General features: G+C 42.6%; 1 protein-coding gene across 6 annotated transcripts in view; it reads right to left on the bottom strand.

Annotated features, from left to right (window-relative positions):
• SOBP (sine oculis binding protein homolog) overlaps window positions 1-26,211 on the bottom strand; it is a 262,570-nt gene that overhangs the window by 20,914 nt on the left and 215,445 nt on the right. For 5 of the 6 annotated variants that reach the window (XM_061623522.1, XM_061623525.1, XM_061623524.1 and 2 more), the window contains one exon: window positions 7,063-9,011. In XM_061623522.1, coding sequence (XP_061479506.1) covers window positions 7,065-9,011 — 1,947 coding nt within the window. In that variant the 3' untranslated portion in view covers window positions 7,063-7,064. Of the gene's footprint in view, window positions 1-4,233; window positions 5,428-7,062; window positions 9,012-26,211 lie in introns of those variants that run through there. The other variant, XM_061623523.1, reaches the window with a different exon arrangement.

Genomic DNA, 26,211 nt, shown 5'->3' with positions numbered 1-26,211 from the left:
AAAGGTCATCTATCAGGGCAACCAAGGCCAATGCAGTCCCATTACCAGACCTGAACCCAGATTGGAATGGGTCAAGATAATGTTTTCATCCAAGAGTACTTGCAATTGCTGCGCCACAACCCTCTCAATCACCTTCCCTGAGAAGGGAGTATTTGCGATTGGGCAGTAGTTGTCACAAACCAATGAATCCAGGGTGAGCTTTTTCAGGAGCTGTCTAATCACAGCCTCTTTCAGGGCGGCTGGAACCACTCCCTCCCACAATGATGCATTGACCACACCCTGGATCCACTCAGTTAAACACCTTCAGCAAGCTTTAATAAGCCAAGAAGGGCAAGGGTCGAGAGGACACATTGCTGGTAGCATCGCCGCAAGCACCTTGTTGAAGTCATCAGATCACATCAAATAAAACTGTCCCCAAGAGGTTGCAGCAAATGTTGCACTTGACACCTCACTGGGGACTACAGTAGATGTGGATGATGCATCAAGATTGCTACAGAGGCAAACAACTTTACCCTCAAAGTGACTTGCAAACAGTTCACAGTGGGGTTCCAAAGGGTCTAAAACTCCATTTCCTCGAGCTGATGTCAACAGGCTGCTGGCAATACAGAAAAGCTCCACTGGATGGCTACTTGAGGATGCAATGGTGGCAGTGAGGTGGGCCTTCATCGCCGCTCTCACCGCCACACAGTAGGCACGGTTATGATGTTTTACTCATGCCCGATCAGCCTCACAAAACATCTATTGCCACTTGCACTCTAGCCGTCATCCAGCTTGTTTCATTGCCCTTAGCTCACTGTGTACCAGGGTGCAATCCAGGCTTCACAATGCCTGAGATGGTGCTTGAGGGCAACCATGTCAAGAGCCCAATGCGCCTCACTGTGACAAGGCTTCAACAGGGGCACCTGCTCTATTTATTGGGAACTCACCAGGGCATTCAGGAATCCTGTGGATTCCATTAGTCTCCAGGGACGGACCATCTTAATCCGTCCATCACTCCTGCAGGGGAGAATCAGAGCCATAAGACTAAACTTCACCAGGAGGTGGTCAGACCATGACAATGGAGTGTTATCCACTCCACCTATCTCCGGACTACCCCTTCCTCCATCTGGAGCAAAAAAGAAGTTGAGGGTATGTCCTGCTCTATGCATTGGGCCGGTGACAACTTGAGACAGCCTCATGGTCATCATGGAGGCCATGAAGTCCCGAGCCGGAACACTAGAGGCAGTCTCAGCATGGACACTGAAATCACTCATGACCATCATTCTGGGCTCCTCCAACACCACAGCCGAGATGGCCTCCGCCAGCTCAGTCAGAGGAGCTGCTGGGCAGCAGGGTGGACAGTACACCAGCAGCAACCCTAGTTTACTGTATCCTTGGCCCAACACCAGGTGCAGGCCCTCACGGCCAGCTCCAAGAGAGAGTGGTTTCCTGGAGACAGAGATGGAAGTTTTGTAGATCACAGCAACTCCTCCCCCCACGTCCCTGCAGCCTGTGCTGATGTTGTATGGAGTATCCAAGTAATGCACACCAAATCGGCACCTTCATCCATGATGAAATAATGGATAAGTATGTTCTTATTGTGTACCAATCTGGATATAATGTTCCACTTAAGTCTATGGCTGATATTATTTAATGGTGATTGGAAGGGTATCTATATTTCTAGATAGAGGAAGATGTATATAGACAGATATCATAGTTAATCTCTACTTCCTGCAAAATTATGAAATAACTCCCAGGCACCTATACATGACTTAGTGCACTGTTCTTCAACCTTAGGTCCCCAGATGTTGTCAAACTACAACTGCCATAAACCCCAGCCAGCTTAGCCAATGTCCAAGGATGATTGGAGTTGTAGTCCAACAATATCTGGAGACTCAAGGTTGAAGAACAGTGACTTAGTGAATGAAGAAGTGCCACAGTTGCATGGGGTACTGCAGTTGTGTGGTAAGACAGACTTAAGGCTAAACTTCTAGATCATTTTCTGTACGGTTTAGACCCAATTTTGCCACAGAAACTGGCTTAGTCGCCTTGTTTGATGAGCTCTATTGGGAGAGAGATAAGGGGAGTGTATCCCTATTAATCTTCCTTGAACTTTCAGCGGCTTTCGATACCAACAACCATGGTATTCTTCTGGAATGATTATCCGAGTTGGGGGTGGGTGACAGTGCTCTGTGGTGCTTCCAGTCCTACTTGAATGGTCATTTTCAAAGGATGGTACTTGAGAAGTATTGTTCAGCCCTGTGGAGCCTTCAATGTGGGGTTCCGCAGGGTTCAATTTTATCCCCCATGCTTTTTAACACGTACATGAAACTGTAGAGTGGAGTCATCTGGAGTTTTGGAGTTTGTTTTCAGCAATATGTTGATGATGACACAGCTCTACGTCTCCTTTACATCTGCAGGTGTGGCAGTGGATGTGCTAGACTGATGCCTTACCTTGGTAATAGACTGGATGACAGCCAATAAACTAAAGCTTAATCCAGATAAGACTGAGGCACTGTTATTGGGTGGTTCCCTAGACTGAATGGGTGGGGTTACACTCCCTCTGATGGGGTTACACTCCGTCTGATGGAACAGGTATGTAGCTTGGGTGTACTTCTGGATCCATTGCTGTTGCTTAAGGCTCAAGTGGCCTAGTGGCTCGGAGTGTCTTTCATCAGCTTTGACTGGTGGCCCAGCTGCACCCCTATCTGGACAGGAACAGCCTAACATCAATTGTCTACGCTCTGGTAACCTCTATGTTGGATTACTGCAATGTGTTATATGTGGGGCTGCCCTTGAAGATGGTTCGGAAACTTCAGCTGGTGCAGAATTCAGCAGCCAGATTATTAATCGACATAGGATGGTTGGAACAAATAACACCTATTCTGGCACAACTGCACTGGCTACCAATTAGTTTCTGGGCTCAAGTCAGTGCTGGTTTTGACCTATAAAGCCTTATGCAGTTCAGGACCCCAGTACCTCAAAAACACCTCTCCCCACATGAACCAACCCGGACCCTGAGTTCATCTGAGACCCTTCTCCATGTGCCCCCCCCCAAGGGAGGTACAGAAGGTGGCAACACAAGTGTGGGCCTTTTCAGTATTGTCTCCGCACTTGTGGAATGCTGTCCGCAGGGAGGTATGCCTGGCATCTATTTTTAGGTGCCAGGCAAAAACCTTTTTACTTGGGCTTTTGGCCCTTAATTTTGAAGGGCTTTCGGTATCAATGGCCTCTTTTAATGTGGCAGGTCTTGCAAGACTGTCTTTATTTACTGATCTGTTATTAGGTTGTGTTGTGTTTGTTGCTTAATGGGCTTATTATAATTGGTTGAATCTTATTGTAAGTTACTTTGGGTTGCTTTGCAAGGAAACTGACATATCATCATCATCATAGAGGAGACATGAGAGATCCACAATTGAGGCTACAATCCTATGCACACTTATGTGGGAATAAGCATTGCTGGATACAATGGGTCTTACTTTTGAGAAAATTATCTAGGATTGCACTGTGAACTTCCCATCTCTTACTTTAAAACAAACAAACAAACAAACTGCAAAGATGCCTAAATTGGATTGGGACTGTAGTACTGGGTGGAAGGCAGGTTTAAACTTTACCTCAGTGCCATATTCCCGATCTAGCTGCTTCTTGCCCCATTAGAGAAATCAAACGTACCCAGATATCTTACGTAACTGGCCAAATAGCAACTGTGTGTGTATGTGCATGCATGCATGCACACACCCATATGTGAATTTAGATCAGGAAAGTAGCACAGAGGGAAGGGTTAACTTACATCTTCCAACACCATTGTCCCAATCTAATAGCCCCCATAGTGGCTGCTTTTAAGACAGGCTATCTGTCACAGATCTGTAGCACCCCATCTACTTTGACTCTCAACCAAAGGTAGAAGATTTAAGAACAGCAAATTCTTGGAGAACTGGCATCTTTTCTAAACTTCATGGATTATCATAAACTAGAATGGTTAAGACCAGACCAGTATGTGTGCTGGTGTGTGCTCTATAGACATATGCTTGTGATTTCAATTACACCGTATGGTGTTTTGCTTCCCTTGTGGAACTGGGAAGGTAGAACGATGCAGGGTATTATTTATGTATGTTATTTTCACCATTTACTGTCAGTTATAAATTTAATCAATTTTTTTAAAAATGGCAAGGACATGGGGCAGCAGTTCAGCCACATGAATAACTAAATACAACACAAGTGATACCTTGTAAGAACCCATGTCACTTTAGTAGCTACATCACACTCAGCAATCACAACAGAAACAAATGCATGATCTGTAGGAAGTATTCTGCTTTCTGAGCTATAAAATATTACACTTTAAGTGCTTGGAAACTATGCTATACAAAGCTGTGTTGCAGAAGTAATACAAGCATTTGCCTCAAATGTATAATGGTGCAAAAACCTGATTGAGTGGAAAGGTCATTAAAATGGGGGGGGGCCTGGTGGTGCTTTCTAAGGAAACATTCCCTAATCTCCCATCTCTCTAACTAAACCAAAATGAACAAAACAACAAATTCTTGACTGCAATTGTCCAGTCCCTGAACTATCCTTTGTAAAGAAATTCAGAGCAACTCAATATAGAAACACCCAAATACTGAAGTGAATCAATCTTGAAGCATCAGAAATCCAGACATCTGGTTTGCAAACACAGAGAAACAATTTCTTTTTCAAAGCCCCTTCTGCCCCCTGTGTACTCCAGTCACTCTACTACATCTCAGTCCCAAGGTCTCCTGGCCTTTCCACTTACCTGCTCCCCAGGGAGGCCTGTAGGAACCTCTCAAATTCCTTCATGAGAAGGACATCTGGAATTTATCATCTCTAGAAGGCTGCTTCTTCCAGCACACTCTGGTCTGCTGGAGTTACTTTGAACCCCCCACTTGCCTCTTGCACCTGCCCACACCATGGGCAAAGATGTGGAATAAACTGGAAACCATTCATCTCAGCCTGCCTTCTCTTGTTTTGGACTGGAATCTGGATCCTACCCTCTGCATATCGTTGCCAGCAGCCAAGAGCACTTTGAACTTCTTTTACCCCCATCCCCAAACCTGCTGTGGTGGTGTTAAAACCTGTGTGAGGGAGCCAGGATTTGCAAACTTTATAGGCCACAACCTAAAGTGATGGGCCAAAGCCTGGCCTGTTTCATCTTGCCCAATTGCACATGTGTGGAATTCTGTATTGTGCCTGGCCCAGAATTTAAGTTCTGAGGACTTTCTGTATTCAGTGTTTTCCCCTTCCAAACAAGAGAAAGGAAACCAAGTTTCTAGTTCTCATGAGTTGTGGTTATACATTCAAAAACATCCAGATGTCTGCAGAAGCCTCTGGTGTTCAGAGGCGGTTGCTTCTGTCCCCTGTAGCTACTTGCCTCTTGCTTCTGCACCCAATGTTCTTCCTGTTACTATATGGCTCCTTACCAAAATAATCCAAGTTCTGCAAAAATTCAAAAGCTTGCTTTAGAATAAGGCAGTTAGTTGAGCCAACAGTGCAAAAGAAGCATAACTGCAGAAATCTTATTGATTTACTTAAGGAATTTTAATTCTTTGGTGCAGAAGTGGGAGGTAGCACAAAGAACGGAAAGTTCTAACAGTCCTGAGCAGGTGTTTCCAAACTGCCTTTGTGTCTCTCTTGCTGAAGCACCAGGACACACCTTTTGGAGGTAGGGGTCTTATGCCAAATGCAACTGGGCGACCCTGCTTTATGGAACCAGCAGGCTCCTTGCTTTGTGCTTGCAATGCATTCTGACCATTACCCACCTTCACCTATTTTAAGAACAACTTTGCTTTGCTCACACAAAGACTCGGCACTTGTCTCCAGCACATAGATAAGCAGCATGTAAAGCAAAATGCATATGCCATCATGCCTGAAAACTGCACAAGCATCTCTTGCTGCAGTTACACATGAATGGGAGTATCTGCTGTTTCCATGTTGGAAAATATATATATAGTGTGTAGCAGTCCATATCATAAGATGAAACTGAGGCAAGCCAAGAGCCCCTAATTATCCAGGGACTCTCTTCTTTTTTGCTCACTTTGGTTTCTGATTTTAATTCCTTGCTGATGATACACAATTTATTTTATTTTATTTATTTATTAAATTTATATACCGCCCGACTAGCGATAGCAATGATTGGAACTCTTCCCATTATTCAGTTGTAAACCACCCAGAGAGCTTCGGCTATGGGGCGGTATATAAATACAATAAATAAATAAATAAATAAAGCAGAACATTAATTTGTTCAGAATCTAAATTATACTTCTAGCATATTAAGCATTCCTTTAAATATGTATTACAGCAATAATACAAATGTGTAGAGAGGGTTATTTGATCATTATACTGTTTCAAAGACCTGTTTTTGTTTTAATAGTTATTTTTGAATGCTGTTGTGCCCCAGACAAAAAGAATTAAAAATGCATGTGACAACAGTACAATAAGGGCTCAGTAAATGGAGCAAAGTGATAGAGATGTGATCCCATTGTACTGGGATGCATTGGTAAGAACCAAAATAGTAAGAAACATATGAACTTTTATCTCCACTCTAACAAAGCTCATAGAAGTGTTCTTTAATGTAATTTCATCTTATGGTACCTTAAACCCTGTACATTTGAAGAACGATGAGGGCCTAAGAAGCATGCTTTTGCATTTTAGTTAATAACAAGTGGTGAATTGTTTCAGTGTGAATTACTCTAAAGGTAAATTGTGATAGTTAACCTCAGAGGTCCTGAATTGCTGTTATTGACTAGCTATGTACACTAGGTCATGTACACTGGCATAGGAAAAAAATCCATTTGTTAAGATACAAGCAACACTATAGTCGTCACTGCTAGAGTTCTAAGAGAGTATTCCGTGAGCATAAAGGAATATGTACTACTGATGGATGTAAAACAGACATATACAAAGGTGTCACAAGACAAAGACAAAACATAAATAATGACTGTTTGGTGCATAAATAAACCAGAATCTTTTTCCCAGTTTCACAAATGGCAACCTCCATGTGTGCTTTACTCCTACCTGAAAACACTGATAATTCATTTTACTCACACAGAAGATTGTAGTGATTACACAAACCTTTACTTATTCTGATTTCGAATTCGGAGACACCTCCTTTTCAGTGGTGGCTCCAGATCTTCTGGCCCTGTGCTGAGAATTGGTGTTGAAATAATGCATGGTGCAATAGCAGTCTTTTCCACTGGTTTTGGCACAGGCTGGATGACACAGCCTGCCTTGGGTAGCATCCGCAAAGCATATGCATGGTCCTCATCTGCAGGATTGTTAAGGTTGGGATCTTGTTTGTCTCCCCCAAACAGGGGTTCTTCCCCAGTCTTCTTACCAGATTCTCCTTCTCGACGGCAGTTCGATGTACAATTGTTCTCTTTGACAGACTCCAGCTCACTCACTGGCAATTCTTCCAGAGGTTGAGACTTTTTCTGCTCTTGGGGCTGCTCTGGGTTCTTAGAAACCTCTGGGCCCTTTGTGCCATTCACAATGACATTGCAACCTGCGGCCGTACTATTTTCTGAAGTGCCAGACGGCAGCGTGATGGGCCCACAGTGAACTGGGTCACTACAAGGTAAAGTTTTTGCTTCAGTAGGGCTGCAATTGTTCCTGCAGTCATTGCAGTTCCTTTTATCTGAGCTACCAAAAGTCAGATTTACAACACTGTTGGCTTCATTTTCAACTTTGACTTGAGCATGCAAAGCCCTGTGGATAACATTGTGTAGTCTAGACCTGTGACCTACAGTTAAGTCTATCACACCATCCTGTGGTCCCTGTAGTACTGTAGGAAAACCCAACTTGTTCACCGGACTAGTAGGTCTCACAGTCAAATCAACAACTTCATTTTTACTATGCTCCTGATGCACTTGTGTTTGATTTAAGGACTGGCCTGAGCAGCTTGGAGTTGAGTCAGAGGACTTGGAAGGCCCTTGTTTCGAATCTCTGGGGGACACAGAATTATTGGTTGGCTTTGTCCCAGTTGCATCAGTGGATGAACTTGGAATGAAGTTTTCTCCATTGCTGGAGAAGCCATTTGGGGGCTTGGAATCATTGATGTGAGGAATAGGGATAGGAATGGGGATAGGAACTGGTAAAGGAACAATGACAGGATATGGCACTAAAAGGGTTGGGGGTGGCACCAATGGGGCAAGAGATGGCAAGCCAAAGTTCATCATCTGCGGCATGGGCATAGGACCATTTGGCATCATGCTTACTGGAGGGAAGGGAAGACTAGGCAAAGGGACACCCGGGGGTGGAGGGGGTAGTAAACCTGGGGGATTTCCAGGCATGGTTGGAGTTGTTGGAGGGTGAATATGAGGGGACAGCATTGGCCTATGCATAGGGCTGGAAGTGGGGCCCATATTTCTAGGACCACCTGGGGGTGGACCAATTCCAGGAATCATTGGATTGGACAGAGGGCTGTTAGGATTTGAGGCATGATGAGGTGGCCCTCGAATAAATGGTGGGCGGATTTGCTGCATTATTTGCTGTTCCATGAATATGGGCAGAGGTACCGGCCCACGATTTGTCATCACCATGGGAGGGCTTCGAGGTGGGACACCAATTGGAGGCACAATATTACCAGGTGGCTGAACAGAAACTGGTGGAATATTTGGATTCTCATTGATGGGAATAGATTTGGGAACAGGCGTTGGGATTTTAGTGACAGAGCAGTTGGCAGTGTCAGGCGGAGAGGCAGTGGTAGATGCTGATGGTCCAGGACCTTGAATTTGGCCAGCTGCAGACGCTGGGGATGGGGCCTTTCTCCGAGCATCTGCTAGCGGTATATTCCAAGAATCTGGAGTCAGCAGCTGCACTCCAGTGCCTTCTGCTTTATTTTCGACTGGAGGATGTAATGTGCTGCAAAGTCCAGCTGGAAGATTGGCCTGTGTTTCTTTGTAGAAAATGTCCATTTTGTACTGATTGAGACATTTTGCACTGCAGAACTGAAGCCTTCTTTCCCCGTCCCCAAAATCCAGATACTCTTTTGTGTGTCTTATGTGCTTACACCAGTCACATACCTACAACACAGTAACAAAATCAAAACAGGTAAGAAAAAAATGATTTCTTCTTTATATTGTCATTTGCATTAATTTTTTTTTACTTTCCATTACTGCTTTCTAAACATCTGAATTATCAAAGAAAAGTATATTGCATGAAACCTGCATGTTTTGATCCCAAAAATATAGTTCACCTAACATTACATATACATGCTCAATAAAGTCTTATGTATACATGCTATTAAAATATTTGATATAGTTCTCACCTAAGATACTTTAGAATATGAAGACATAGTACTGTAAATATATTTGTGTGCTATCCCATGAGATTCTGGAACAGCATCTTTATTTTAAAGGGTTTTTTTTAGTGCCTTTGTTTTCAACTGAAGAATAAGCTAATATATATAATAGAGACAGTGTACTCTGGAGGGTAAGAGACTGCATTATCAATTGGGAAATCCTCAGTTTAAATTTATCTCTACCATGAATTCACTAATACACCAACCCTATGCCTGTTTACTAAGAAGAAGGCCTCATGGCATTCAATGGGATTTACTTTACATAACTCTGAATAAGATTGAAGTCCAAGAGGCCTTAAGCAGGCTCAGTACTTCTCCCCATATCTGCAACATGGGTACAGTAATACTTCCCTATTTCATGGGTTGTTGTACAGACTGAAACAAAAAGAGCATATGGAACAGTCTAAGGCTGCAATTCTAAATACACTTTTTAGGAAGTAAGTCCCATTGAACACAGTAGGACTTCCTTCCAAGTAAACAAGCTGTTAAGCATTATATAAATGTTAGGAATAGTATATATAAATCCAGTATACCATTAACAGTGCAATCCTATGAATATCTACTCAAGAAGTAAACCCACAGAATTCAGTGGGGCTTAGTACCAGGTAAATGTGCATTGTAGACTAAGAGTGCTTAAGCACAGTGATTTCAATGGGCCTTAACTCTGTTATCGAGTATGGCTTTCACATTAGGGTACTGCTGAACCAGTCACATAGATACTGAGATGTTGAACATCTATATGCATAAATAAGATCGTTTGCAAAATGACCCCAATGACTTGAGACAACTGAGTGCAAATCATCTATAATAAGGCACTACACAGTTTCACATTTTAAATTGTTTGAAGGCAGCAGATAACAGAGCTTATGTTAAATGGTACCCAAAATGCAAAAGCATCATACATCATTAGCTTTGTCTTCCAAATATTAAGTAGGAAATAGTAATAAAATCTAGGTGAATTTCAAATATTCTGAAGCTGTGATATTTCAACAAGCTGGAAAGATTTTCCAAGCTGTTTGCCCACTCTTCTTCACTAGTCACTTTTGTATAACTTCTTGGCAGACAACAGTTTATTTAACAACTTTTCAAAAAGTAAGGAAAACTCTTATTATTAGAGCCTTACAAAAAAAATACAAGTCATTTTCTGTGCTATTAGTGTGCTGAAGACATTGCCATTTTTAAAAAAAGTAAATAAGGCTGCAGAACTAATTAAGCTGTGAAAGGTTTTCCCAGTTGTAAGCCACTAGAAACCAAAGTTCAAAAATAGTCATTCTAGGTTTCAGAATCCATTTCTTCAGAGAAATTATTGTGATTTCATTAACACATTAATTTTGCAACACTAACAGCTCTCACAGATGGTGGAGACATGATCTACAATTCAAATATGACTCTTGTTTGCACAATGACTTTCCCTTCATATGGTATTTTAAACAAGAATCAAAATGAGTAATCTTTCCATAGCTATAAACAGATAAACAGATGTCAGAATTTTCAGTGCCTTTTTTATACACAGCAACAAAACTTTTCAATTTTTTGTCATTTATTCAATTCTGTAGACTGTGTTTAGTGCTAAATATTATAAATGTACTCAGTTGATGGCCATGTGAAAGCATTGCCCTATGTACACCTTTAATATCCAAAACTGGGAAAGCATCTCTTGCGTGTGTTTTTTTAAGATAATGATTATGAAATTATAGCATTAAATAGCTAATTTAATTTCAATAACCATTGGCCATATAAACAAATTGGAAACAACATATGCTGGGCATTTGATTACGCATCTCATTTAACTCTCAGCTTTCCTTTATCAGAAATGGTGATGACACTTAAAAAAATATTTTTTAAGCATGGACATGATGCAAACAAAATTAAGCACTCTTAAGTCACATTGATTTCAATGGGCATTTATCTAACTCTCACTGTAATCCTAACCATATTTACTCAGAAGTAAGTTCTACTATGCTCAGTAGAGCTTACTCCCATGCAAGTGTGCATACCATTGTAGCCTCTATATTTTTGAAATTGGTGGGATTAAAACATACTTAAATTTGACTCCTAAGGTTTCACATTCATTCTATGATTTGGTCCTTACTGAGATGTATCCTCAAGGCATATCTGTGCAGATCTAACTGTATGTATCAGATCTACTTAACAGTCCTAACTAGCTGTCCTCATGAACCAGGGCTTCAGTGAGCACTGGCTCATGCTCCACATACCTGACAGAGATGACATATAGACTGCTATGGACCATGCAGCTGTGTTAGCATGGGATTTCTGATCCTTGATGTGCAGGGGTATGCTAAAACAGCATTGCTGTCTGTTCCAGGAGAACTTTCTTTGCTTTTAATTGTTCACTGCAGAATCCAACTTAGAACAGAAGTGATTTCCTTCCAGATGTGCCTTTGTATATCAAAACACACCTTTCCTTCCTTTAAATTTTCCCAGCATGAGAAGTTTGAGAGACATTAACCATGTTGAAATATGCACAAGCTATTTAAAATGGCAAACCTGAGCTGCTGCACCTGCAAATAAATGCTTAGGACAGGGGTGGCAAAAGTGGCGCTTTCTAGATGTGGGACTCCATTGTCCCCAGGCAGAATGATCATTGGTCAGGAATTATGGGAACTGGAATCCAACATTAACAAGGACTCAATATTGGCTACCCCTGGATTACAACATTGTGGGGCAACACAGTGTCATGTCCTGGCATTGTGAGCTGGCACAAGTTACCATGTTGGTAGTACAGCACTGACCTAGGTGTGCAGCTCTGGTTCAATAATGAGGAGGGTGTGTGCAAGAGGGATCTGAAGAAAATCAAACAGCCTTTTCAGCCACCACAGAACTGACTTGGACAGATATAAACACCATTCTGAAATACTACATATTATTTTCCATGTTATTATACAGCCACAAGAGTAGCTGTATACTAGAGCCAGCATGGATTTTTTGCTTTCCACAATGTTAAATTGAAATTACCCCATGCCATTCTGATGCTTCCCATAAGCTCATTTCAAAACAAAACCTTACAAAACTTATTGTCCTGAACTCAGAAACACTTGCTTAACAACCCTCTAAGTTTTCATGGCGATACACAGTCAGAGAGAATCGGAAGTTCAAAGTGTAAAACAAGAGGAAAAAATGCAGACCCCTGTTGGACTTTTTTCTATCAGTGGTCTCATAATTTGTTGGAATCAATTAAAAATCAGCCATGTTCACAGAATACCTGTAAAGCTATTACTGAGCTTGCCCCATACTCTGACCTTCATCTTCTGCAGTTAAAAAAGTTTTTAAAAATGCATGGCTGATTTTTAATTAATGTAAGAAATTTAACATTGAAGTCTATTATAACATCGGACATGCTCAGTAAGAACCAACTGTCAGTGTTCTAAAAGCCAGACTCACAGCTGTTTGACTTTGATAATAAGGGGGCCACACCTATGCCAGACCTTTATTTCACTATAGACAGTCATGGCTTCCCCTAAAGAATCCTGGGAAGTGTAGTTTGTGAAAGGTGGTGAGAGTTGTTAGGAGACTACTGTTCCCCTGACCAGTGGCCAGAGTGGTTTAACAGTGAGCCTCTCTTCTAGCTATTGTAGCTCTGTGAGGGGAATAGGGCCTCTCCTAGCAACTCTCGGCATCCTTCACAAATTAAACTTCCCAGGATTCTCTGGGGAAAGCCATGACTGTCTAAGGTGAAATAATAGTCTGGTGTGGATGTGGCCAGAGACAGCTTTGGTTAAATTTGGGTAGGAAACTACATGTGCCTGCTGTAGAATAAAAAAATGGGGGAAACCCTGAAAAAGAATGATACCATTCATAATGTTTTCCTTTTGGAAAGGGGCTTTTCCTCTGCCCAGTGCCTACCCACCCAATATCCTCACCTCCCCCTTTCTCCCCCTCCCTGCTCCTCCCCCAAGTCAGTTTCACCTATCCTAAGCATGATTGTACAGGAGTAAATCCCATTGAACCCCAAAAGCATGAAAATGATTAAACCTGCCCTTCCCTCCTCCTTTACCCTCCCTTTTGCCCCTCCCTTCCCCCTCCCTTCGCTCCTCCCTCCCCCTCCCCTTCCAATCCCCTTCCCCTCCTTTCCTCTCCTGTCACCTCTCCCTCCCCCTCCTCCATGGTCAGTTTTCCTATTCTAAGCATGATTGCATGGGAGTAAATCCCATTGAAATCAATAAGCATTCAAATGATCAGACCTGCCTTTTCCCTCCCCTTCCCTCTGTCCTCTCCTTCTCTCTCTCTCCTTTGCCTCCCCTCCTTCCCCTCTCCTCTCCTCTCCCTTCCTCTTCTCCCCTCTTCATTCTTCCTCCTCCCCTGCCCACAGTCCAATCCACTTCCTGTGTAGCTTGGAAGAATTTGGTAACGTGCCTCTGAGCATATGGTGACTGGTAGCAACATCTGCAATCAGCCCAAATAACAGAAACAAGACATGTGCTGGGCTGATCTTGTTTTAGCAGGGAGGAAGCAACAATATTAAAACAGTTGATGTAGTTCAGATACTGACTTTAAAAATGTTTGATTTACTTAGCAATTTCAGTGAAGTTTCCTATAGTAAATCATTTTCTTTTGCTTCTGTGAATATGTGTACAGCAACACTTTGCAAAATTTCTACTCAAAAAACCATTGTGGAATAATGGCACTGACTATTCTTCAGAATAGTCTCCAGTGGACATCAGGAGTGTCTCAGTCTGCACAAGATAAAAGAGTGGGAGGTGAAATATATTCTAGTAAATTTCTAGGTGTGCTCTATGTTTTTGATTGACCATGTCCACCTTTCCTTAAGTGAAGTGGTTTAAGCGTAGCAGGCTGAAAACATGCATCTTGGGCAGGCCAAATTTGTTTTTTCCAACAGCTGGATTCATTAAGTAGCAACATATTGTAATCAGTCTGATTTTACATCAACCTGCACTTTCAGATTCAACTGTTAATGCACCCAGAATAGAAATAGAACATAACCTCCTGTTTGAAACACAAAAGGCTATCTTCACCATCATATGACATTGACCAATAAAAAGGCTTTGAAATTAATAAAAATAAATTGGACACAGATTTCTATAATGAATAATGAAAGAAATATAATTTTCTAGGTTAGACTCTCTGTAGAAACAGTAGTAACACAGCAAAAATAAGAACACCAACAAACATACAAAAATGGAATTCTCCATCTTTGGAGATGTTGCCACCACTCACCATATGCTCAGAAGCACATTACCAAATTCTTCCAAGCTATACAGGTGAATTGGCCTGTAAAAGTCCAACCCAAATTGTGTTTGCATTTTTACAAATTTGTAGGGCAGTACAATATTTCAAAGAGGTCAGGTCTCCTGCTCCCCTTGTGCATTCACTATAGCTGCCCAATTTCCCTGCTTTTAAAAGTGTTCTTGCACTCGGGTCCTGCTTGCGGGCTTCCCCTGGGCACCTGGTTGGCCACTGTGAAAACAGGATGCTGGACTAGATGGGCCACTGGCCTGATCCAGCAGGCTCTTCTTATGTTCTTATTTGTTGACTATAGGTACATTCTTAAACTGCAAGGGGTTTTGGCCTATTAGTGCATCCTCTCTAAGAAGAGAATTATCCTTAAAACATTCATAGCTTGGGGGGGGACCTAGATATTAAGCTGATGGCTACAAACATGATGTCTTAATGAGTGTGAACACACTGTGAATACAGTATATAAAATTGCTTTACTAGCATATGGAGAATAAATATGGAAGAACTGATTTGTATACTATGGCATAGTGCTTTCACTTGAATAACTAGCAATGTAACCAGCTTTGCTCTATTAAACTCTAAGCCAAGTCATGTCTTGTCTGAGGTTTCATAAGAAGCAGACAAAATCTAAATATCAGCTGGATGAAGCTTCAGCACTGGGGGACTGGAGAAGACCTGCCCTTGGAGTGAGTATCTGAGCATCTGGGCGCTTACTTGCTTGGTCCCCTGGCTTGCTGTCTCTTGAGATACCTGAGGCAAGTGCTGTAAGGACTGGGACCTCCTGCCTGACCTTGAATCCAGGGAGAGGCTGCAGTTAATCTTGCAGCCTCTTGCATCATCTCCTGGCTGGGTCAGAGGGCATAAAAGGCTATTAGCCCTTGGGTGGCGGGTCTTCTGCCGGCAGGGGTGACACCAAAGGGGTGACACCAAAAGGAGTAATCCCTTGGGGAGTCCCAAGAGCAAGAGTGCTACCCCCTTCTATTTTTATTTTCTATTTTATTTTGAAATCAATGTAGAAGAGTAGGAGGGTGTAAAGTGCATGTGTGGTTCCTGCACAGGGTGAGAACCTCTGCAGTGAACTGTGTGATAGGAGAAAGTCACCAGATGCCTTCAGATTGAGAGTCTGCAAGTGACAAAAGGCTGGCCCTCTCTGGGTGTGAAACGGAGGGAGGTAGTAGATATGCCCTGTATGAAAATTATTGGGTGGATCTGGTTGCTCCTAATTCTCCCAGAGCCATACTGGGACAACTGGTTCTGGCAGATTTTGTTGGTGGGCTCTTGTTGTGTCTATATCGTGTTCAGGAGTCTTGGAAAGGAGGGACATGGGTGATGCCACCCCCATTGCAGTGATCATGGGTAGAGGGAGGTATAACCATCGGGAGCTAATGAGTTACCATGGAAGGCAAGGGCAAGGCTATCTACGCCTTGTTCCTCACTCCCACTCCTCACATGGACTGGTTCCTGGTTGGTCATCTGCTGTGACCACTGGCCTACGTGTGCTGTTGTTTAACGACAGATCGGTATACAATAAGAACACCTTCATCCATGATCAAATCATGGATGAGGGTGTCGATCATAGATGAGGGTATGTATTACCATGTAGGTGAGCTGGGGGGAGTTGTTCTGACCCAGCGGTGTCAACCAGGATACTCGGTGCAACACCAACACAGACTGCAAGGATGGGGGGAGGGCTTGCTGTGGTCCTTAGAATTACCAGGAAACCACTTCGTCTTGGAGCTGGCTGTAAGGGCCTGCACCATATGTCAGGCCAAGGAGACAGTAACTAGGGTTGCTGCTGGTGTACCGTCCACTCTTCTCTGACTGAGCTGGTGGAGGCCATCTTGGCTGTGGTATTGGAGGAGCCCAGAACGATAGCCCTGGGCGATTTCACTGTCCATGCTGAGGCTGCCTCTAGTGTTCCAGCTCGGGACTTCATGGCCTCTATGACAACCATGAGGCTGTCTCAAGGATGGTCTGGAGATGGGGGAGTGGATGTCACCTCATTGTGTGGTCAGACCACTTCCTGGGGAAGTTTAGAATTCTTCCATGCAGGGATGGTGAACAGATTAAGATGGTCTGCCCCCATAGACTAATAGAATCCACTGGATTCCTGAATGCTCTTGGGGAGTTTCCAGTAGATAGAGCAGGTGACCCTGATGAAGCCCTTGTCATGCTGTGGAACAATGAGACGTGTCAGACTCTAACACAGTTGCCCCTGAGTGCCCTCTCCAACATTGTGGAGCCTGGTTTGCACCTTGGTACACCAGTGAACTCAGGGCAATGAAACAGGCTGGAAAACGGGTAGAGGACATGTGGTGAAAGATGTGTTGTGAGGCTGATTGGGCATGAGTTCATAACCATGCCTACTGTGTAGTGGTGAGGGCAACAAAGAAGGCCCAGTTCTCTACCTCCATCGCATCCTCAAGTAGCCGTCCAGTGGAGCTTTTTTCATATTGTCAGGGATCTGTTGACATCAATTTCAGGAAATGGAGTTTTAGACCCTTCAGATACCCAATGTGAACTTTTTGCAAGCACTTCGAGGGTAAAGTTGCTTGCCTCCATAGCAATCTTGATGCCCTATCCACATCTACTGTAGTCCCCAGTGAGGTGTCCAGTGCAATATCTGCTGCAATATCTTGGGATAAGTCTCAGTTGATGTGGCCTGATGACGTGGACAAGGTGCTTGCAACAACGCGGCCAGCAATGTGTCCTCTTGACCCTTGCCTTTCTTGGCTTATTAAAGCTTGCCAAGAGGGTATGACCCAGTGAATCCAGGGTGTAGTCAACAGGTCTTTGCAGAAGGGAGTGGTCCCAGCTGCCCTGAAAGAAGCAGTGATCCGACCACTCCTGATAAAGCCCACCCTGGACCCATTAGTTTGTGACAACTACCGCCCAGTTGCAAATATCCCCTTTTTAGGGAAGGTGGTGGTACTCTTGGAGTACTCTTGGATGAAGTACTCTTGGATGAAACAGGTTATCTTGACCTACTCCAATCAGGCCTGGTTATGGGACTGAAACAGCCTTGGTTGCCCTGATGGATGACCTTTATCAGGAGGACAGGAGGAATGCAAACCTGTTGTTCTTGATCTCTCAGCAGCTTTTGATACCATTGACCATGGTATCCTTCTGTGCTGACCTGGTGAGATGGGTATCAGAGGCACCTCCTCCAGAGTTGTTTTCAGAGAATAGTATTAAGAACAAAAGAACATAAGAAGAGCCTGCTGGATCAGGCCAGTGGCCCATCTAGTCCAGCATCCTGTTCTCACAGTGGCCAACCAGGTGCCTGGGGGAAGCCCGCAAGCAGGACCCGAGTGCAAGAACACTCTTCCCTCCTGAGGCTTCCAGCAACTGGTTTTCAGAAGCATGCTGCCTCTGACTAGGGTGGCAGAGCACAGCCATCACAGCTAGTAGCCATTGGGCGATTGTCTTTCGGCCCCCTGGCAGCTGAGCTGTGGGGAGCCGCAGGGTGCCATCTGATCCCTAATGCGGTAACATCTGTATGAAGCCCTTGGGAGCACTCATCAGGAGATTTGGGGCAACGTGTCAGCAGTACGCTGATGATACCCAGCTCTATTTCTCTGTAACATCTGTATTGGGAGAGGCCATGCAAGCCCTGGACCAGTGCCTGGACTTGGTGGTGGGCTGGATGACGGCCAGTAAACTGACTCTGAATCCTAGCAAGTCAGAGGCGCTGTATGTTGGCGGTTCCCAAGTTCTGATAATTGGTCAACTGCCTGCTTTATATGGGGTCATGCTCCCTCTAAAAGAGGTTTGTAGTCTGGGGATGTTCCTGGATCCATTGGTTAGGAGTGCCTTTTACCAGCTTCGGCTGACAAGACCTTGCGGCTGTTTCTGGACTGGGATAGCCTGACCACTGTTTTCCATGCTCTGGTGACCTCCAGGTTGGATTACTATAATGCGCTCTACGTGGGGCTGCCCTTGAAGTTGGTCCGGAAGCTACATCTGGTGCAAAATGCTGCAGCATGACTGCTCACTGGGGCAGTGTATCCCCAACATGTTACCGTGCTGCTGGAAAAATTGCACTGGCTGCCCATTAGTTACCGGGCTACATTTAAGGTTCTGATTTTGGTGTTCAAAGCCCTATACAGCTTGGGACCAGGATACCTGAAAGATCGTCTTACCTCTTATATACCCAGTCGATCACTGTGCTCTGCAGGTGAGAGCCTGTTGCAGATACCATCTTATCAGGAGGTCTGTTCTGCATAACATAGGAAGCAGACCTTTAATGTTGTGGCACCTACCCTTTGGAATTCCCTGCCCTTAAATATTCAACAGGCACCATCTCTGTTATCTTTTTGACACCTATTGAAGACATTCCTCTTTCAACAAGCCTTTTAAGTAGAGACATCTATGTTAGAATTACTTTTTTAAATGTTTTAATGCTTTAAAAAAAATGTTTCAGTGATTTCCAAAGCTCATATTTATGGTGAAGGTTTGCCTGAGAAGAGAGTTCACTTGCACTTGGAGCATGTGGAGAGGAAGTCTCATGTTTTTAAAGATGTTTTGTTTTAATATGTTTTAAAGTCTTTCATTTTGAAAATGTTTTAGTTGTTTTTAGTGGGTTTTTTTGCCACCCTGGGCTCCTTCTGGGAGGAAGGCTGGGATATAAGTAAGTAAGTAAGTAAGTGTTCTGAGGAGAAAGCCTGATTTTTGTATGTAGCACAAAGAGCAGGACAATAAAGGGCTTTGTAGAGTTTTATCAGATTAACTTGAATGTTTAACTGTGCATGGATTTTCACACTGCTCTTTGAAATGAAGCATGTCAGTTCTTGACATTCAAGAGTATGTGGGAGCACCTATTTTGAACTTGGGTAGAAATACCCAAGTAAAGAATACACACACAATTTGCCAGGTATGCTGGAACCCAAACATGTATTAATCAAGGCTTTTCACTTCAAAAATATTTGCAAGCATTGTTTACATGGCTAGCACCCACTCTACCCCTCCATTGGGCTTATCTCTGTCTTAAGATGTGACTCCCTAATGAAGACCATTCCTGGAGCCACTGAAAATATTCCTAGTGGAGTATGCAAACCTGGCAGTCAGGAATCTACTCCAAAGGTTTTAAGGGATTTGGAAGGGGCAGTTTTAGTCCATGAAAACATTTCTAAAGCAAAACATTTGTTCCTCTGATCCACTAAGGACCACAGATTCCCTTACCCTGCCACAAGCCTCCTCAGAAACTGTAAGGCTGCTCCAGTTTGGAGCCTGATTGCAAAGCGGCAACCCACACCTATATTTACAAAACAACTTGTTAATTTTATGGGTAAAATACTTACTGTGCTGTGGCTTCAAACACAGAGACAGTGCAATCCTATGTATATTTAGTCAGTTTTAAGTCCCACTCTATCCAATAGAGTTTATTCCTAAATGAGTTTGCACTGGATTGCCTAAGCCTGAAATTCTATACACAGTTACTGGAAATAATAAACAGTAAACTAAATGTGACTTACTTCTGAGTAAGCATACATACCATATGATTGCACTGCAAATCCAGAAGATTATATCTTCTCTAATTATTTTATTTTATAAGTTATTGCTTGAAGGGTTTATTGAAATGATTTGGTGCTTTCTCTATTGATTTGCTTCTCCCAATGGGTTCTTGTTTCACATTAAGGTAAGTAAATATGTTCTCTTCTCCTGTAAAATGGTTGGAAAACCTTTTCACAAATTCTCTCAAAATTTCTCCCGCTTTTAATAATTCATTGAGGTAAAAGAAATGCTCATGTTGGTCTACTTCACTCACATTATCGATCACAGACTATTCAGTATATTTTATCATTAGATACAATTAATTAAGGATATTGAGGGTAACTGCAATAAATCAATTTCTGAGAACTTCCCTGATGAGCTAAATATCTAGTCTTTATACAACTGACTTTTATTCAGCACTCCAAAGTCACACATAACTAGTCCTCTCTCCCTCTCTTCCACGTTATGCCACGGATACAGCATGCTGTCCCTTCCATACAGTAAAAATTACTGGAGTAGAAATAATGTCACTTAAGAATTAATGAATCAGATCTGTCTTACAGGATTGATAATTTAAGACGAGGTCAATGAATTTATGATACAAACTGCTATATACCAGAGGTAATAAAATAGAGCAAAATCATTCATTTCACTTCTAATATCATGCTCAAAGTAAATACAGATTTCTCCCTCTGAAATATACAGCATTTGATACATTCTAAGAAAAGGTTTGCATACTGAGTAGATTCTGCTGGTTAGAGGTTTTTTAAAAAAAATGTATGTCATATCTTTTCCATTCGTGATATAAATGGCTGTGCATAATAATTTTTAAAATTTGAAATTAAGGCTGCAACCTGAAACACACTCAACTAGGATATAAACCTCATCAAACACAGTGGCCTGGAGAGAAGAGCTTGCAGGCACTTTGCCCCTCTCTGTTCCCCCCCCCCACTGCACTAAGGTAGCCAAAGGTTGGTTTAGTATGATGTCTAACCAGAGATTCATGGATAAGCTCTCATTAACCACGAGCTGTAGCCAAGGTTTTTTTCTTAACTGCAGCTCATGGTTATGAATAGTTAGCTTAACCATGAGCCCCAGTTTGGATGGCACACTAAACCAAACCTTTGCTTAGTTCAGTGCTTTATGGCAGCAAAAAGGACAGGAGAGGAAGACAGTGGTTGCAGGTTCCTCTCTAGGAGCCTGCATATTTGCATGGTCTTGCTAAGCCATTGCACATGACTGTAAATAAACACTGAACTGCATATCACATATGATCCCTTAATTTAGTCCCATCAGCCCTGCCTTCCAGTTTCCTAGTGGGCTTCATGGCTGAGTAGGGATTCAAATCCCTGACTCCCAAGTCTTACTCTGACACTCTAACCAGCACTGGCTCTGTGTACAGACTGTGTATGAAAATGGGGCTATAAAAGATGGCAGTAGCCAAGTGTCAGCCCAAACTTCCCATTTCAGCTGGCTTTATCCAACCTTTCTTTCCCTTAGCCACTCAGTCCACCCTCTAAATGTTCTGGAATCCTCATTTGTTTCTGTTTACCCAAATCTTAGATTGTTGCTGAGTTGTATTTCCTAAGAATAAATCATTGGCCTGCTATGCCTCAACTGATACATTTTTGCCCCGTTGCTTCAGTATTTGTCACTTTTTAGTATGAAGCGAGTACATCTTCACAAAATGCATAGTTAAACTATGGAATTCGCTACCAGAAGATATAGTGATTGCCCTCAACTTGGACGGTTTTAAAATGGGTTTAGACAAGTTCATGGAAGACAAGACTATCAGTGGCTACTGGCCAGAAACAGATGTTGGGGAGAGTGCTGTTGCATTCATGTCCTGCTTGCAGGTTTCCCACAGGCATATGGTTGGTCACTGTGAGAACAGAAAGCTGGACTAAATGTATCTTTGGTCTGATACAGCAGGGCTTTTCTTATAATTTATTAGATATAATTATGTTGCTAGCTATTTCTGACAGAATGATAGGAGGTTAGGGCAGTATTTTTATTATTGTTGGTATTGTTATTATTTATTATCTCTGCAGTTGCCAGTGTAATGTTATGGTGTGGTATGCCCGATCACATCTGTTTACTTATGTGTCAGATCTTAAGGCTGTTCAATTAACTTTTGGCAACTTTGCAGTGATGCCATAAATATCAGTATGGTTACAAGTTAGATTCATGTGGAAGCAATCATATGACCAGTTTAACGTGCACCCTTCAAACTACATTACCAGTTTTGCAAAATATACTTCATACATTTTATGAAGCATTTTACATGTATGTACTAAAGTATAATTTTTTTGTATTTATTTTATTTATTCATTATTTATTAATTTTATTATTTGATTTATATCCCGCCCTTCCTCCCAGCAGGAGCCCAGGGCGGTATTGCAAATGCATGTTTGTTTCCCTGAAAACAAACAAAAGAAACAGGTGTTATAAGCAAAGCCACATACATTTCCTGCATGTATCATACATCTGGGAATGACGCATTGCCATTCATAGCATGTGAAACGGCTGCATTAGAATAAAGGTCTGCATCCAGTTGTGTCCCTCCACTGATAGAAGGTTCTTTAATCAGCAGAGGCTTCCATTATCAGTAAGGGGGGAGGGGGAAACGGGTGTTTTTTGTGGATTCCCCCTTCCCTCCATAGCCTCTGTGCACCCCCTCCCCAATCTGCTCCAGAGGATTGGGAGACCCTTAGGAACAGCATGGGAGGCTGTGTTAGGGGATTCAGGAGAAATGAGTAATTTCTTAAAATCACCTCTTCTTCTCCCCCCTCCCCATGCCATTTCCACTCACAGAAACTTCTCCTGAATCAAAGAGCATTCCGTCAGTGGAGGTATGCAACTGAACAGAACCCAAAGTCATTAGAAGCAGCTATTGTCAGAATTTCATATTAAATTCACTAAATGATTCCAATTACTTTTCACTTGCATATTTAAAAAGAAAAAAGGGGATCAGGTCACAATATTAAATATGAGGATGGGCTTATTTATATTTTAGTGGCCTGAATGCCTCTGTGGACCACTCAACACTTTCAGTTCTGTTTTGAGTTTCTCTGTACTTCAGTTCATTTCTTATACATCATAATCTGAAACATGAGTGAGATAAATTAAAATCAGCAATAGGGTGAGAGGAGAGAACATATTTCACTCAGTGGTGGCACCTCTCAAGAAGATTAAATTTATGTTACTGGGGCATGTCCCATTTAAAATCAGAGATAAAAAGATTTCCTTTGATACATTTAATGTATTATACAGCCACAAGAGTGGCTGTATACTACAGCCAGCGTGGATTTTTCACATTCTGCAATGTTAAATTGAAAATACCCCCATGCCATTCTGATACTTCCCATAAGCTCATTTCAAAATAAAACCTTACAAAATTTATAGTCCTGAACTCAGAAACACTTGCTTAAAAACCCTCTCAATTTTCATGGCAATAAACAAAACAGAAAGAATTGAGAGTCCAAAGCCTAAAGAGAGAGAGAAAACCCAGATGGCTTTTGGACTTTTTTCTCTCAGAGTTCGCATAATCTGTTGAAATTCATTAAAAATCAGCCATGTTCATGGAGTACCTGTAATCCTGTTACTGACCTCCCATACTCTGACCTTCATCTTCTGCAGTTTAAAGGTTTAAAAAATGCCTGGCTGAGTTTTAATTAATTTAATAATTTTGCATTGAACTGAATGAAAATATCTGGCATGCTCAGTAAGAACCAACTGTCAGTGTTCTAAAAGCCAGACTCACAGCTGCTTGGCTAGACTAATCAGGGGGGCACACTCATACCAGACATTGCTTTCATATGAGACAGTCATGACTTCCCTCACAGAATCCTGGGAAGTGCAGTTTGTGAAGGGTGCTGAGAGGAGACTCCTATTCCCCTGAGAGCTCCTCTTCCCTCTTCCCTGCCCACTCCAGCCATCCCTCTCCCCCCCCCCAGCCCAATCAGTTTTACCTATCTTAAGCATGATTGCACGGGAATAAATCCCACTGAACTCAATAAAGATGCAAATGATCAACCCATTCTCAGCAAGCTTGAACAGGATTCCATTTCTTACCTCCCGGATTAAAAAGCAGAGAAATTCACTAATAGTAAAAAAAAAAAAAAACCCTTGCAGTTTAAGAATGTACGTGTAGCCCACAGATATTTCTATCAATCTTTAAAAAGCAGAGAAATTGGGCAGCTATAGTGAATGCACCAGGGGAGCAGGAGGCCTGACCTCCTTTCTGAGATATTGTAAATGTAAATGTACTGCCTTCAAGTCGATTCTGACTTATGGCGACCCTATGAATAGGGTTTTCATGAGGCTGAGAGGCAGTGACTGGCCCAAGGTCAGCTTCATGGCTATTTGGGGATTTGAACCCTGGTCTCCCAGGTCTCCCTGAGATATTGTACTGGCCTACAAATGTGCCCAGAGGCACACGTTACCAAATTCTTCCAAGCTACAGAGGAAGTGGATTGGACTGTGAAAGGCCAACCCAAATTGTGTTTGCATTTTGACAAATTTGTATGGCAGTACAATATCTCAGAGAGGAGGTCAGGGCTCCTGCTACCCTAGTGCATTCACTGTAGTTGCCCAATTTCCCTGCTTTCTAAAGTTTGATAGAAATATCTGTGGGCTATAGGTACGTTCTTAAACCACAAGGTTTTTTTGGCTATTAGTGAATTTGTATTTGCTGGCTGCCAATGAGCTACTTCTAAGATCAGTGACTTGGTACCTTTCAATTTTATTCCCTCAGAAAACAAGGCTTCAGTAGAAATTATTTGCTCTTGATATGGGAAAACCAACAAAGCCAGCACTGTGGAATTCAAACCCCTCTTGTGTTTCTTCAGCACAGAAAACACTCTGTGTATACTGGCAGTCAAGCATTCTTTTTTTATGTAAACAAAGTGAAATCCAAAAGTTACTATGGGTTCATTGTACATATTTTGCTAATGGAAGAATGGATGCTTGATACTGGGCACTGCTTAATTAATTCTGTAATCAGCTTTCAGGATGGAGTTTGTCTTATGGTAGGTATGGACTGCCTTCAAGTCGATCCCAACTTATTGCGACCCTATGAATAGGGTTTTCATGTTAAGCAGTATTCAGAGGGGGTTGAACATTGCCTTCTTCTGAGGCTGAGAGGCAGCGACTGGCCCAAGGTCACCCAGTGAGCTTCATGGCTATGTGGGGATTTGAACTCTGGCCTCCCAGGTCGTAGTCCAGCACCTTAACCACTACACCACACTGGTACATATCACCAATAAATGGCAAACAACGTTCTAAATAATAATATGTTACTATAATCACTTACGGTATTGGACTACAACCTGGGAGACCAGGGTTCGAATCCCTACACAGCTATGAAGCTCACTGGGTGACCTTGGGCCAGTCACTGCCTCTCAGCCTCAGAAGAAGGCAATGTTCAACCCCCTCTGAATACCGCTTACCATGAAAACCCTATTCATAGGGTTGCCATAAGTCGGAATTGAATTGAAGGCAGTCCATTTCCATTTCATGATCACTTGCTACAGTCCAGCACACTTAGGTAGGTGTTATCCCATTGTTATTGGTAGACCGTACACGTGCACAGCTGAGTACTGGATTATGTCCTCTGGGTCAAACATTTTGATCTTAATTACATTTCTTGAAAATAAATTTAATTGAAATCACTGGAACGTGCAGATTTGGGTGCTAATCCTCAATTCAGAGAAAGATAGTCATGTGTAAGTCCAATTGAAAGTAACTGAACTTAAATTGGCTAAACTGTTAGTAGCTACCAGCCTTTCTGGTTGCAAGACTCACAGGGCCAAATTTTTCCTTACAGTAGAACTTTTTTATCCAAATCTCAGTTTCAACAAAATTTCTAGTTCATGCTAATTCACCTTTCTGTGGCCTTACCCAGGCCAGTGCCAAGCATGACTGGGCCCTTGGGTGCTAGCCTGCCCCAGGTCCCCTGCTCCCAGCCTCTCCCTACAGACTGTGCCGGACTGCTCCACCTACCTCTTCTCTCTTTCTATGAATGCCCTGCACACTTGGAGTGCAGGACATAGCCATCAACCAAGACAGAGGTGGAGGGTTCTCTAAGGGGCTGATACCTCTGCCCACCTTTATTTATTTATTTATTACATTTATACCCCGCCTTTCTTTTCATGATAGAAACCCAAGGCAGCTTACATATGGTTCCCAGGTGGTCTCCCATCCAGCTACTA

The sequence above is a fragment of the Rhineura floridana genome, chromosome 4, assembly GCF_030035675.1.
Source record: "Rhineura floridana isolate rRhiFlo1 chromosome 4, rRhiFlo1.hap2, whole genome shotgun sequence".
Lineage (NCBI taxonomy): Eukaryota > Metazoa > Chordata > Lepidosauria > Squamata > Rhineuridae > Rhineura > Rhineura floridana.
This window is presented reverse-complemented; position numbering and strand designations above follow the sequence as displayed.